This window comes from Cryphonectria parasitica, assembly GCF_011745365.1.
Source record: "Cryphonectria parasitica EP155 unplaced genomic scaffold M406scaffold_1, whole genome shotgun sequence".
NCBI lineage: Eukaryota > Fungi > Ascomycota > Sordariomycetes > Diaporthales > Cryphonectriaceae > Cryphonectria > Cryphonectria parasitica.
The window spans coordinates 1,946,926-1,961,441 of NW_024468909.1; the positions used below are offsets into that span (position 1 = coordinate 1,946,926).

General features: G+C 53.1%; 1 protein-coding gene across 1 annotated transcript; it reads left to right on the forward strand.

Annotated features, from left to right (window-relative positions):
- Positions 1-852: 852 nt before the first annotated feature.
- M406DRAFT_348971 (uncharacterized protein) lies at positions 853-5,734 on the forward strand. The gene is made up of 6 exons (XM_040922437.1): positions 853-908; positions 1,404-2,122; positions 2,184-3,379; positions 3,437-3,690; positions 3,762-4,119; positions 4,174-5,734. Exons 2-6 carry the CDS (start codon positions 1,570-1,572, stop codon positions 5,146-5,148), a joined length of 3,336 nt encoding a protein of 1,111 aa, XP_040780919.1. The 5' UTR covers positions 853-908; positions 1,404-1,569; the 3' UTR covers positions 5,149-5,734.
- Positions 5,735-14,516: the final 8,782 nt, after the last annotated feature.

Below are 14,516 nucleotides of genomic sequence, written 5' to 3' on the forward strand. Positions count from 1 at the left end.
GCCCATCAGGGAAGTTCTTGTGGGTGGATGTACTACAGAATGATGGTCAGATATGTGCACGCTCTTGTATGAAGAACGGTGATCTACTCAGCACCAGGCGCTGTCTTGCATGATGTGAATAGTGATCATTGCAGAATCTGTCAACCTTATTTGATTATCCCATAGAACAGACAGTAAACGAGAACAGACGTTGTTTCAACAATGCTGAGTATTAGACAGAGTGCTATCATAGATACTCTTGACCCAATATGTTGATTCTTGCAATTGAAAATCAGATTTGCTAACTTGTACCATAGCAACTGTAGTCGCAGTACGACGGTATCGGTACTTAGTAGAAAGTACATAGTGTATAGTAGGTGGGAAGCATCGGTTTGAATCGGAGTAAAATTGGTGGATGTGTAGTGGCATGGGGCCCTCTAAAGGTAAGGTTAGCACGGGCTTACTATAGTACATGCTGCATGGCTAGCTGAAGGCCTTGGCTCCCGCAGGTATTGCACCTGCATCTAATGGAAGGCATTTCTATGTTCTACGTATTATGTACATAGTAGTACTGGGAAGGCCGCGGGTGTAAGAGTTTTTACTCAGAAGCCCCACGCCCCCAAGTACCCCAATAGCCCTGAATTCGCGTGTGGGTACTTGACTCTGGGGGCGCTGGCCGGCAACCTATACTTTTTTAATTTTTACCCCCCCCCCCCCAACTTTAGCTGCTAACCTTTTTTTTTTCTTTCCCTTTTTTTTCTTTCTTCCCTCCCCCCTCCCTCCCCCCTATGGAAGAGCAATTACGACGTCAATAACTTTCGCCGCCTTTTCCACCCCATCAAAACCACGAGGTTGCTCCTTTCTCAAAACCAACAATCACTCGTCATTGGGTTTCTTGCAATTGCACACCGCATATTTCATGGTTGCAGGTACGTCAATAATCAGCCCTAATGGTATTTGGCCCTTGCTGCCTGCCTCCCTTGTACCCTTCACCCCTAGGCCGGGCTGTGAGGGTTGCACGTACCAAGTACTCCTCCCCCCCTCCTTCGATTGCCATTCCTCCAGGCACCCAGTGTCTCTCGTTATCCCTCAACCCCCCTCACCCCCTCCATTCACAGCGTGGACAGGCTGGGACCACCACCTTACTGTCTCCCGTCATTACACGCCTACTGACGAACAAAGTTCACTTTGCAACCTTGTGACAGCAGGTGTGCTTTCTCTTCCTCACACACACAAGCCCCTTGTCCTGACTCTCCTTGTCTTTATTTTTGTTTTGCATTGCCAGACTGGTGTTGGTGTTGATGCTAAATGTTGCATTTGCACTTCAGAGTGATTTGATTTTCCTTTGACTTGATTCGTTGTCAACCTACAAGACATTCTGCAACTTTGCATTCTTCATCCAACATTGATTGCTTATTGATCAGATTTCAGCATTCAGCAGCGCGTTGAGACCCCGACCCAATTTCGGACCCCCTCCCTCCTCCTCCTCCTCTCTTTCAAAACCCTCCAGCGTGCCTCCTCTAATTTGGCATCCTGGAGCTGCGCGGGCAGCTCCCTTTCACCACGTCTTCCACTATCAAGAAGCGGAAGATGTCACGTCCTGAGGAGTTGCCACGGTCTGCATCACCTCTGAAGCGTCGCGCCGGGAGCGCGGCGCCCGACGACAATCAAGATGCGACCAAGGATGTCGACATGCTCTCCCTCCCTGCCGCCGCCGGCGGCAATCAGGACGCGCCGATAGTAGATGGCCCCCCGGTCGAGGGCGTTGAGGAGGCCGTGCAAGAGGGCAATATCGACTCGCCCCAGGATGATGCATCGATCACCGCACAAGCCGACGGCAACGAAGAAGACATTCCTGACCTGGTTGGTCTGGACATGGACCGAGCCAGTGTGGAGGACACGCAGCCAGGATCAGACATCGGGGAGAGTATCCTGTTGAGAGACGGCTCTGGTGGTGATTACCTCTCAGAGAAGGACCCTGTGGGGGCGGCAGAAGTCCAAAAGGGCCAGAGCTCTGGAGACAGTCGGGCGCAGATCGAGAACGGCTCCCGTGCCGCCAACACAGACGAAACCGCCGACCTAGACTCCAAGATGCTAGACGCTGCTGCAACAAATGCCACCGCCAACGGTCCTACCAAACTCTGTAGGTCTCTGATCACCCTCACTTCTCTTCATTACTCCACTAATGGATATCTTGTCTCCAGCCTCCATCCTGGGGACAGCTGTTGACTCCGCAATTGATGGCAAGGGCAAGGGGAACCGAAGTGGTCGCAACGGCCCTGCTCCGTCCTCAATAGGAACACGCGGTCGACAGGCGAGGTCGGGACGGACGTTGGGCTTGACCGGGCTTGGGAATCTTGGCAACACTTGTTACATGAACTCGGCGCTCCAGTGTATCAGGAGTGTTGAGGAGCTCACCAAGTATTTTCTGACCGAGGAGTACGCTGAGGAGCTGAACTACGACAACCCTTTGGGCCACGGCGGGAATGTCGCACGAGCGTACGCGTATCTCCTGGGCATGATCTACAAGAAGGATTCTCCGCCCAGCTCGGTGACGCCGCGAAATTTCAAGGACACCGTCGGTCGGTATGCGCCTCAATTTTCCGGCTGGTCGCAGCAGGATACCCAGGAGTTCTTGGGATTCCTGCTCGATGGGCTTCAAGAGGATCTGTCCCGGGTCAAGAAGAAGCCCTATATCGAGAAGCCGGATTCGACGGACGATATGGTCGGCAACCAAGAGAAGATTCGCGAGTTGGCTGAGAGGGTTTGGGCCATTCACAAGGCGCGCGATGATTCGGTCATCGGTGATCTCTTCACTGGACTGTACAAATCAACACTTGTCTGTCCGACTTGCGCCAAGATCAGCATCACCTTCGAGCCATTCACGAACCTGACCCTCCCGTTGCCACTGCAGAGTTTTTGGACCAGAAAAGTCAAGTACTTCCCATTGAACGACAGGCCAGTCCATGTGCTGGTTGAACTCGACAAGACGGCCAACATCCGGGCGTTGAAGGAGTTCCTCTCCCTGCGGGTGGGTGTACCGGTCGAGCGTCTTATTGGAGGGGAGGAATACAAGGACAAGTTCTTCAAGATATACGACGACGGCCAGCAAGTGTCAGATGAGATTCAGAAAGACGACGCGCCTGCCTTCTACGAGTTAGAATCCCCTCCGACGAATATCCCAAAGAAGAAGAAATCGCACAAGTACTCGTCTTTGCTGAACACTCATGACGACTTGCCCCCGGCAGACGATCCGCTCGCAGAGCAGATGGCACAGAACATGGTGGTGACAGTGTTGCACAGACTGAATCCCCGGTCGAATAGATCGAACAGCGTCTTGTCAGGGCGATTCCAGGAGCATGTGTCACCGCCGCACTTCATTACACTGAATCCTGAAGAGGTTTGCTCCCCACAAAGGAGACTCCCGTGGTAGCTCTCATACTGACGTTTCCTGTAGGCCCGCGATGAGGATAGAATTCGCCGCAAGATCCTGGAAAAGGTTGCCACCTTCACCACGCGCTCTCCATTGTCATACCTGAATGGTGGTGAGCCTGCCGACGCCTCTGACCCCGAACCCTCGCTCATCAATTCCTCTGATGCAGGCTCGGATGGTAAGGTCGTGGCAAAGTCTGTGGAAGGCGAAGATGACATTGTGGACGTCAGCATGCAGGATGTGGCCCAGACTCCGTCGGCACAGCATGACGCGGACAGGTATGCTTCTTCCACACTTCTTGTGTGACTTGTTGACACGCCCAGCAGCTGGCTAACATGGACGGGAAAAGATCGTCAAGCACCCTCAAGAAGTTCAATACGCAGCGGCCCGAGTGGGTTGATCCAAAGGTGTACCTCGATGGTCAATTACAAAGCCTGTTCGACTTAAGCTTCTTCTCTGAAAGTTCCGCTATTCCTAGTGGCTGGAGCAGCTTTGGCTCAAGTTCCGACAAGCTTTTTCCAAGACTCGAGTCGAGAAAGCCCCGGCCTCCCACCCCAAGTGACGAGGACATGCCAAGTCCGTCTGGTTCCGGGACAGCTTCTGAGGAGAGCAGCACCGACGAGACTCCTGATATAGCACCAGCTCCAGAAGTCTCTACCAGAATGCTTGAGGAGTCGAGTGATGATGAGACTTTCCCCGAAGTCACAGTACGTGCATGCCAATACTTTACACATTTTGTGGAAACTGACAAGAACGTTCAGGAGCTGCCCGTCCGAAATCCAAGACTGGGATTGAAAGGCGGCAAGAAGAAGGGGTACAAGACCTACTCGAAGAAGAACAATAACAAGAGGTTCAATAAGCAACAGCATCAACAAAATGCGCGACGGGGATACCGCCAGCAAAATCACAGCACCGGCCTCTTCGATGATGAAGATCCTGAGTGGGGATCTAAGGCCGATGGCGGCCCCCTGGTCCGTCTCGGCGAGGGCATCGTGGTTGACTGGAACCCAGACTTGTGGGACCAGGTCTTTGGTCCAGATCCCAACAGCGATGACATAAGGCCCGAAAAGGCCGCGACATTCTTGCCAGGCTCCATTGAGACGCTCAAAGATGAACAGCTTGAGGCCAAGGTGTATGCCCGTCGGGCCCGCTCTAACAAGGGTATTTCCTTGGACGATTGTCTGGCTGAATTCGAGAAGGAAGAAATTCTGTCCGAGGATGACAAATGGTACTGTCCCAAGTGCAAGGAATTTTGTCGGGCGGCCAAGAAATTCGACCTATGGCATACTCCAGACATCCTGATTGTGCATCTCAAACGGTTCAGCTCGGCAAACCATCGCCGCGACAAGATTGATGTTACTGTCGACTTTCCGATCGAGGGCCTTGATATATCCAGTCGAGTTCTCAAGAAGGATGATGGCAAAGAAGAGGTGTATGACCTGATCGCTATTGATGACCACATGGGTGGTCTGGGCGGGGGCCACTACACTGCCTTTGCCAAAAACTTCGAGAATGGTGCATGGTACAAGTATGACGACTCTACAGTATCTCAAGTCCGGGATACGTCGAGGATGATCACATCCCACGCATACTTGCTATTCTACCGGCGTCGCAGCGACGGTCCGCTCGGCGGACCGAAGCTGGAAGAAGCCTGTCGCCAGTACGCGCGCTTGTTCCACGACGAAGCTGATTCTGATGATGATGAGGCCGTCAGCAACGCCGAGGAGGGAACATAGATCCGCTAGCTTCTCAGCACTTGCTGTCACAGCTCGAGAGCCAAAGGGTGCAGCTGGGCTTCGCACTGGTCCTGCCCTGGCTTGGAGGCCTTAGCAACCTCCTAGACTTTCGTTTCTTGAGATCGAGGACGGCTATATAGCATCGTCAAGGCCTTTCACCATCAATCCCCCCCTGATTGATGTCGGGCGTAGACACCGTTTCTATCCAAACGCTACTGCGACATTCTCCTTGTTCATGTCAAGGAATGTTTCTTTCCAGTCACGTTCACGAAGGGAGCGCACCGGGCGGCTGGGGGAGGAGAAAAAGAAGAAGGAAAAAAAATTAATTTGCATGGTGAGTAGAACGGGCAACGACTTGAGCTTTTGGCATTATTGGACTGGCTACTCGTAAGGAAGGACACTTCATGGTGAAGCGCAGGTCATCGAACGACTCGGTGATGATCGCTAGCAGCTTCCATTCACGCACCCAAAACAAAATAAATGAGATTATGAAGAGACGGTGATAGAACTTTTTCTAGAGGAACTTGCATCTCGCACATAGAGGAAATGGCATGTATAAGACATACATGCGAAGTATATCCATACCAGTGTCATCGTCACTTGCTCTCTCTCTCTCTCTCTCTCTCTCTCTCTCTCTCGTCCATTTGATGTTGGGTGTACTCTTTCTCTCTCTTTCTCTCTGGCCTACGCTAATCATAATTTCTGATCCACCCTCGCTCAGGACCTCTGAAACCCACTGCCAGTAAAAGACAGAGATGCTTATACGAACGGGGACGCCGAGATCCTCACGATCTTGTGAGAAAGCTCGGTGAACCCTCCCGAGGATACCCCAGTTATGCTTTTAAAAGTCCTGCGCGATAACTTAGGGGGAGAAGGGGGTGGGGTGGCGCGCGAAAGGAACAGACGAAGAAGAAGAAAACCCCAATCCAGAGGCAAAGAAGAAGAAGAAGAAGAAGAAGAAGAAAAAAAACAGGCAGAAACAAAGGTAAAAGTTACCTGGGAAGATGATGCACTTGACTTGAACAAGAAAATTTTGAGGAGGCCGGAAAAGCTGAGTTGAGCAAGTTCATTTTCATAAAGACGAGACGAGGCTGGACTGGGGTAGCCCACCTCTGGACAACCCCTTGATTGTTCAAACATACCATGTAGTGCTATTATGCTACACACTTTTACACCTTCCAAGGGGCCCCTATATCCCCACCGGCCAGCGGTCCAGAACAATCTGGCATGTTGTGGGCTCTCCTCTTCTTTTTCTCACTCTCGGTCTCTTTTCTCTCGTTCTCGTATACGCACGCCGTCCGCTTGAGGTTGGTGTTACACAACCGCCCCAGCCCCCCAAGCATGGGCATGCTATAACGCAACGCGCGTGCGTCGGAAAGTGACCATATCTCATTGGAGCCGCCGCGCCCCCCCCCCCCCCTTCACTCCTAACCAGTCTAGAGCTTTGGCTGGTCTCTTGTCTTTTGTGTACATATCCGTGTCTTTTTCTTCTCCTTCAGCCCTCTCGCCCGACTATTACAGACCGGAACGCAGCTGTGTGTGTGCTTCGGGAATTCCGGCCCACGAGAATTCTCCTTGAACTAAGGGGGGCCGGCCGGGGAAAGAGATGCGCTACTGGGCGTTTTGGCAAGACCGGTCCGCAGCCTCCCCTTGAGTCAAAAAGGAGACCAGACAAGCCACCCCGCGTCTTTTCAGCCGCGAGCAGCATGTCTCATAGTTTCCTGAGCGGAAGGCATGCACGTTTGTGTCCGAGATTCCGAGATCCAGCACCGGTGAAGTTCCGGAGCAGGGGAATTTCCTAGAAATGACGTGTGTTGTCTTGCAGGGTGTCAAAGAAAGAGAGTTTAAAAACAATGACTCTGTTCAGTTGAGCACGAGGTCCTGCGCGGAGTGCGCCGAGGGAGGGGATCTGGACCCTCAAGAGCCTCTGGCGGCGAATTCTAGCCCCCCACGAGGCCTGAGCTTAAGTGCAGCCCCAACAACTGAGTTTGATCGTCAAAGACTGCATCGATTCGGGCTGACTCGAGCACCGTGATGTTGTGTGAGAAAAGTAATCATCTCTGGGAGGCTACGTCATGCATGGTCTTGGAGACAATGGGATGGGCTGCGGAGGAAAGAGAGCAGTTGCGAAAAGAGTCAGATATTGTCCCATTCCGCTGTGGGAAGTGTGCGAACGCCCATATTGTAAGAAGTATACTGTAGATATTGTGTGCGCGTGTGTAATTCACGAATCAGTTCATTTGAGACACAACGCGCCAAGGGGGTATCCAAATCGGGAGGGCTTATCAGTTCGAGGTCCAGCCCAAAGGACATGCCATGGTGCAGATCCGACGTGGCTGTCCTCATGCTGTCGAGCCCATGACGATAGTGAACTCCTGCTGATACCATGTAGTATGTGTGACTTAAATGCCCCCCTCGTTTGCCTGATGCTACCGTGTGCATCATAGTGCAGTATTTTTTCCAGGCCTCCCATGCTCTTATGTGGCGATTATGTGCGCATAACATGCCCTGCCCAGAGGCACGTGTGATTGACAAGATGTACTGTGACCAAAAGCGGATCCTCTTCCAACCGTCTTTGAATGGTTCACCGAATTCTGCTTCCTTGCCAGGGAGAGCAGGAGGAGAAGGAGAAGGAGACATGATGCACGAGGCACGAGACGTCGGCGACAACTTCTTTAAAGGCACGAGATCGTGCGAAATGTGGGTAAAGACATGGATCCGGAGCTTATTCTGCAATGTATCGACTCGAAAGACCAATGAGTGACAGAGGATCCAAAATAGCTCGGGGAGGCTTCTGCACAGATTCCTCGGGGGCCGGCACGGCAGTCGACGTCGGCTGGCGGATTTTCGCGCCAAGCACGTGTGGACGAACCAGAACACAAGCAGGATAGGCCAGAGGACGGCTACGCCACCTGGCGCGAAGGGTGATCGACATGATAATTGACTTTCGGACGGCGTAGATGGTGTCCAAAACCTTGTGCAAGTTAATCACACACACACACACACACACACACACACACACAACACACACCCACACCCAGCTTGCAGCACCTAAGATCCGGGATATCGTGCAGCGATATTTGTAGACATGCTTCGGGCTATGCCTGAAGTGGGAGTCTGGGACAGGTCAATTGACAGAGGCTGGAGCAGGACGTCGGAGGGGAAGAGACCAGGGGGGGGGATGTGGTTCGTTCGACCGGTAGTTGAGGCAAAGGTATCATCGGACGTATCGATGAGACAAGACGTTTGGCACCCCGTACGGCGCTCCGATACCCGTTCAAGGTGCCGTCGCCGGATGTTCTCTGCAGCCGGATAAGACGGCCCTGCAGCTGCCGAGCGATACGTGCGTGTGGTGGCCTCGAAATGAAAGCTGCAAGCTATCAGCTGTCAGATGAGGCGGGAAGGTGTGGGTGGGTTTTTTGAGCTATCAGTGCCCAATAAGTATCATGGGCATGGGCGCCAGGACACAACTTTCGGACTGCATGTGCCTCATGGATAGCATCTGTAAGTCATGAAAGCCGCATACCCGAAATAAGACAAGCTAGTCCAGGGATACAGGCAGCAGCGTTGGCAACGAGCCTCGAGCCTCGAGCCTCACCAAGTGGTTTGTGCTAGTTCATGGCGAAAGGGCACCCCTCAACGATCGTCGAGCGTGGAGGGCTGGCATGTGCCTCGAGGTCTATACTCACCAGGTTCCCCCCCCCCCCCTGTACTGCTGAGCAACTAGGAGAGATGCAGACCAAGCTTGACTTCTTGTCCTTTGCTGTGTACTACCACGTGAACGTCAAGGCAATCGGGATGCTGGATGAAGCAGGTCGTCTGTCTCTGAGTGCCCATTTGGCTGAATTGAACGCGGTTCTTGGGCATCTTGATCAGGAAGGTCGCGGATGAGAGGACTGCGCGCCTAGGATTTCTGGAAAGGGGGAAGATAAGAGCTAGAACAAAAGAGGAAAATAGACGAGATTGAAATGTCGCGAGCCCAAACAACCTCGCGACAAGGCTAGTGAGCCCTTGAAAAGGGTCGAGGACGAGCTGAAGAGAACGAGAACTGCAGTCATTGGCTGTATACGACAATACCGCAATTGACGTCCTCGGTGGCTGCTTGCCTGCTCGCCGCTCTCGACAGTCCTCTTGTCCTGCAACGACAGGGCGCGCGCGCGGTCGACAGAAAGGGAATCGTTCGCAAGGCGACCCCGTTATTGCGACAAAGCCGGCGGGGTCGGGGATTTAAATTTGCCACAGACCCCCAAGGTCAGCCCTCGCGAGCAACAGATCTGATTCGGGCCACGAGAGAGAGAGAAAGATGAGATCGTCACCCACACACGCTGTCATGCCGGGACTGGGGATGATGGGGGGAAGAGGGCCCACGATGACTGGCAGATTGACGACAGATAAGCTTGGCCCCAGTCGTCACAGCTCTGCCGACAGAATTGGTAAATCCGCCCCCCCCCGGGTCGCCACTGACGACGTCCTCCTGGATACGGAGAGAGAGGCAGGAGCGCACACCCATCGCGCATCGACGACCTTGTGTGAATTAACATCCTGCCATGTGAAGAGGGAGGGAGAGAGACAAGGAGGGAACGGTGGATCAATCCTCTTTCTGATCTACTGTCGATCCCTCCAGCATTCACCCCCCTTCCCCAGCCAACTTTTGCTTGTATTATCCTCCATGCCCGTCGTCCATCCACTATGCTTTCCGTTGGCCTCACCGTTCTGTCTATTGCTTAGGCTAACATCGAAAGAGGACCTAAAGAAAGTAGGGTAGCGTGACAGGCCAAGAAAGGAAAAAAAGAGAAGAAAAGAAGCTACCACTGCGGCGACTTTTTAGGGGGGGTGGGAAGGCCAACCAACGGTTGCTGTGCGCTATTGAAGAGAGTACCTGACATTAGCGTGGTGAAGGAATAAGATTGAGGGGGGATGGAATCTTCGATAGGTTCTTCTGGTAGTGTTCTGGAAGGCGCATGGAACAAGTGGAAACACCGAGCCAAGACTGGCTCGCGCTCTTTCCTAGGCATTGGGGTGGGACATGGGCGCCACGGTAGGCGTGACCGGCTGAGCTGCATCATCTTCGGCGGGCTGGGGTAGCCCACCCTCCTGGTGGAGGGGGCGTCCTCCCCGGGGCCCTGCTTGGCTGTGGTGGCCACCCGCCATTCGCCCACCCTGTGCATAGCCTGCCGATCGCTGTCCACCTGGGACCCGCCAGGACGAGCCGCTGTTGGCTGGCGCTACCCTGGGGCACCACTGCACCTCTGCACCTCTGCGCTTTTTCACGATAACTGTCTCCACCTAACACACACGCATGCCGTACCTAGTGGTTGTCGTCCTTTTTGTCTTACCAAGCACACACACCACATACACACACACCACATACACACACACCACATACACACACACCACATACACACACACCACATACACACACACACACACACACACACACAAAAAAAAATCACAGTCACCTCGGCATGTTCAGATGGGCCAGTCCCCTCCGGCGTGCGCGCACAGTGGAGTGGCTGCCGATGTCCCACTCGTCCTCAGCGGTTTGGTGGTTTTTTCCCCCCTCCTCTTTTTTTCTTCTTTTTTTTTCTTTCTTTCTTTTTTTGCGTCTCTCTTCTGGATCAAGCTTTTGTCGGCGAGCAAGACCCGGCCTGGTGGTGAGCCATCTTGCAGTGCTGCAACCCGTATCCCGAGTAGCGGCATAATATTGCATGGGCGGCCAGTCAAGGGGTGGGAAGAGAGAGAGAGAGAGAGAGACACACACACACACACACGCGCAGAGAAAGGAACCGCGAATCGTATTCGCATCGACTGCCTGCAGCCACTGATTATATGGGGCCCCATTGTTCCTCCCCTTCTCCCAGAGACATAACATATGTGATACAATGCCGCGCCGATGCTCCCATTCCCTTCTCGGGGCTATGGCGTGGTCATCCGCATCTGCCTTGCCGTCACCGGTTCCCGATTCTTGTTGATTTACTACTGACTGCTGATCGAGGATCGGAAACGATCTTGTTACTTTTCCGTCTTCTCCCTGCTTTTCCAAGGAGAAGCTGAATGGATGCCAACATGTCGAGTCTTCTGGGCCATATTTGCTGTCGTGGCATGGGCTGTGCTGTACATTACACAGTATTATGCAGATGATACTCTGCTGTACTGTGCTATGCCTGTGCCCGTCACCGTGCCTGCGCCGGGCTGAACTGAACTTTACCCCTTGCCCGTCCCCCGTCGGCTCTTACTCAATATCAAGATCAGCATCTCATAATCCTCACAACAAGGCTGTCAACGACCAAAACAACTCATATTCCTCCCTCCCTGTCCCTGAGCGGCGGCCTTTCCTCAACGGCGCAAACACGGTCTCACACCGCCGTAGGTGCCGTGTCTCTCGTCTTGGCACTCCTTAGCCTTTTTCTTGTTCCCCCTTCCAACGAGCCGTGTATTTCCTGTGTCTTCGCCCTCGGTGCACCGTAGTCGCTGCCGTTGCCGCCGCCCTGGGGGTTCCCGAGAAAGGATCGGCAGCTATCATGTACTAGTTAGGTGGTGTTGGTGAGAGGAAAGAATGAACAAAGGCACGACTGGGAGTGCTCGATATTCGGGGCGGGAGTTGCAGCGCAGCTACCCATCTGCCGTGTCTCGTCGCTCGTTTTCCCCCTTCAAGCTTCTTTGTACCCCCTCTGTCTGTATATATGGATACTGCGGACATGGCTCTTCTCTGCCTGCCTGATACGTACTCTGCCGTGGGCCCTCCTTCCTCAAGACTGCATCAAAGCTGTTCGATAGTGATGGGAGGAGGAAAGAGAGGAACAATTTACCCTTCCCTTCCTCCTCTTTTCCCGCCCACCATTTTTCCCCCTTGCCTACAAATGAAATGCTTCTTCAGAGCCTCAATTATCGATTGGGAAGATAGCCACAGTAGTACAACATAGCACACAGCACAATTTCTTCCCCTCCTCGGGCATTGATCGGGTCGCCCAGCGGGTCGAAACTGGGGGGATAATTACGGGACACAGCAGGAAGAGAAGTTACTTAGATGTACAGTGCCTACAACTACTAAGTACTGTACTACATTGTACGTACGTACGTACTTTCAAGTACATACCTTAATACATCACAAGCGCTCGGCCATTCCTTCCCAACTGGTAAGGTGTACAGGACCCTCTGCAGGAGCTGTCGTCAAGCCCAAGGTACCCTTGCATCTCACAGCTAGCCCCCCCCTGTCGTTGCCCTGCGCTCCTCCCACCTGCATCCTTCCTTCGTGCTGCTCAAGCCGTACCGCGATGCCATGCTATGCGATGAGATGGAAATGAAATGAAATGAAAATGAAATGAGAGCAAGGTTCTTGGAGGGAGGGGGGGGGGAGAGAGAGGAGTCCCGCCGTCCCCGTTCCCCCGTCCCTAGGACCCGTTCCCGGTCAGGTTTCCAAGGCCGAGTTCCCTTTTTTTTCTTTTTTTTCTTTTTCTTTCTTTTCTCCCCTTCTTGTACACCAAGCTGGGGGCTGGCATGGGCTGAGACGACTGGGGTGTGCTTGTTGTATTGTGTATCCTCTTCCATCCTCTCTTTTCTGTCTGTTCTCGTCCGGGTGCGGAACTGTCGCTTGTCTCTCTCTACTGTAGACTTGTACTATGGTTACATAGTCCATCCCACTCCATTCCTTGCTAACCTTGATTGATCCCTTCTAATCCTTGCCATGGACTTTTCTTTTCCCTTTCTTTTTTACTTCTTCTTCACTTTTATCTATTTCCTTTTTCCCCGACCTCGCCTCGTCCGATGTGCGTGCGCGTCTACAGTACAACACAGTACAATACAGTGCCGTTTAGTCTCTATACCCTGCCTTACTATATCTACGTACGTATACTAGAAGTACAGGCATTTATTTTTTTCTTTTGGAGAGGGGGAGGGCTGTGTGCGTGTGTGTGTGTGTGTGTGTGCCTGTCAGTTGGGTGGTGAATACTGTAGAAGAGAGAGGGGGGGGAGGGGGGGTGTGTGTGTATAGTGTGTGTGTATAGTGTGTGTGCATAGTGTGTGTGTATGTGTGTCTCGCTCTTCCGCGAGTTTACTACCTTCCTAACCTGCTTGGTCCTGGTCTCGGTTTTTGGTCTAGGTCTGGGACTGACCTGACTGGGTCTACGGAGTACCGCCTGGGTCAATCAATGGCTCACACTCCCCCTCAGGCACTGTCTTTCCTTGCCCTCTGACTTGACTTGATGTTGACCGAGAGAGAGGGGGGGTGGTCCCCAAGTGTTCCATACCGAAGCTGAACACAAGATGTACGCACTGTCCAGGTGGTCAGTCAGTCACTTGTCAGTCAATCATCTACTGCTTGGCTGCTTGCCTTGCTGGCTTGCTGCTCTTGCTTCTGGCTCTGCTTCCAAGGACCTCCTTGTCCTTGTTCCTGTTCCTTATCCATTCTCAAGAACTGCGGTACATACATACATACATAGATACACACTTTACACTCTCATACCCACCACGCACCACCCAACACGCGCACACTCGCTCGCTCAAGTCGGGCTGCTCCTTGTTTCCTCCTTCCTCGCGCCTTTTCCGTTTCCGTTTCAACTCTTGAACCTGGGCTTGGTCCCTCACTTTGTACCTTTTCCCATTCTTCTTTTTTCCCTCGCACCTGACGTCGACGTTGACCAACCTGCCCATCTGCATTCGACACTGGTCCTATCACAGCTGCTCTCTCTTTCGCAACATCACCAGCCATTGACGGTCCCTGGTCTCGCGGGAGCAAGACCACCAGCACCGACACCATATCAAACACACACCCACACCCACCCACCCCCCCCCCCCACCCCAATTATCTCCAGCTCGGACAAGCACCCACGGCACACGATCACCTGTGCGCGCCTATCTACCTCGCAACTCCAGCTTTCGCCATTCCTCCTACAAACCTAACAGACTCGACCTGACTTCTTTTCCCCCCCTTCAGTCCTCCGAGGCAGCCTGACCAAGACTCGGCTGGACTCGATCGCATCCTCGTTCTCGTGTCATTCCTTCGCGCACCCCCCTTTTTTCCCTCTCATTGGCACCGCTTTTGTCCGGAACAATCTCCAACGCGGGCGACTCGGAGCCTCCTTCACAGAATTATTTATTCTTGGTTGCCAATTCTCTGGACTACCTCAACGACACGCTACGCTAGCCTAACGTACATGGTCGTAATTCTCGTCCCGAAGACTGACTCTTCCGTGCGACTACTACTTGGACCCGAATCCAGTCGACCTTTTTGGGTGTGGACCGGCCTCGTTTCTTACACTGCCGCCCACGCCAATCTCCGCGATACCCATACTTCCTGCCACATTCCCGTCCCAGTCTATGTCAACCAGCTCTACGAATCAAAAACCCCTTTTCGGCCGACGATCGCGGAA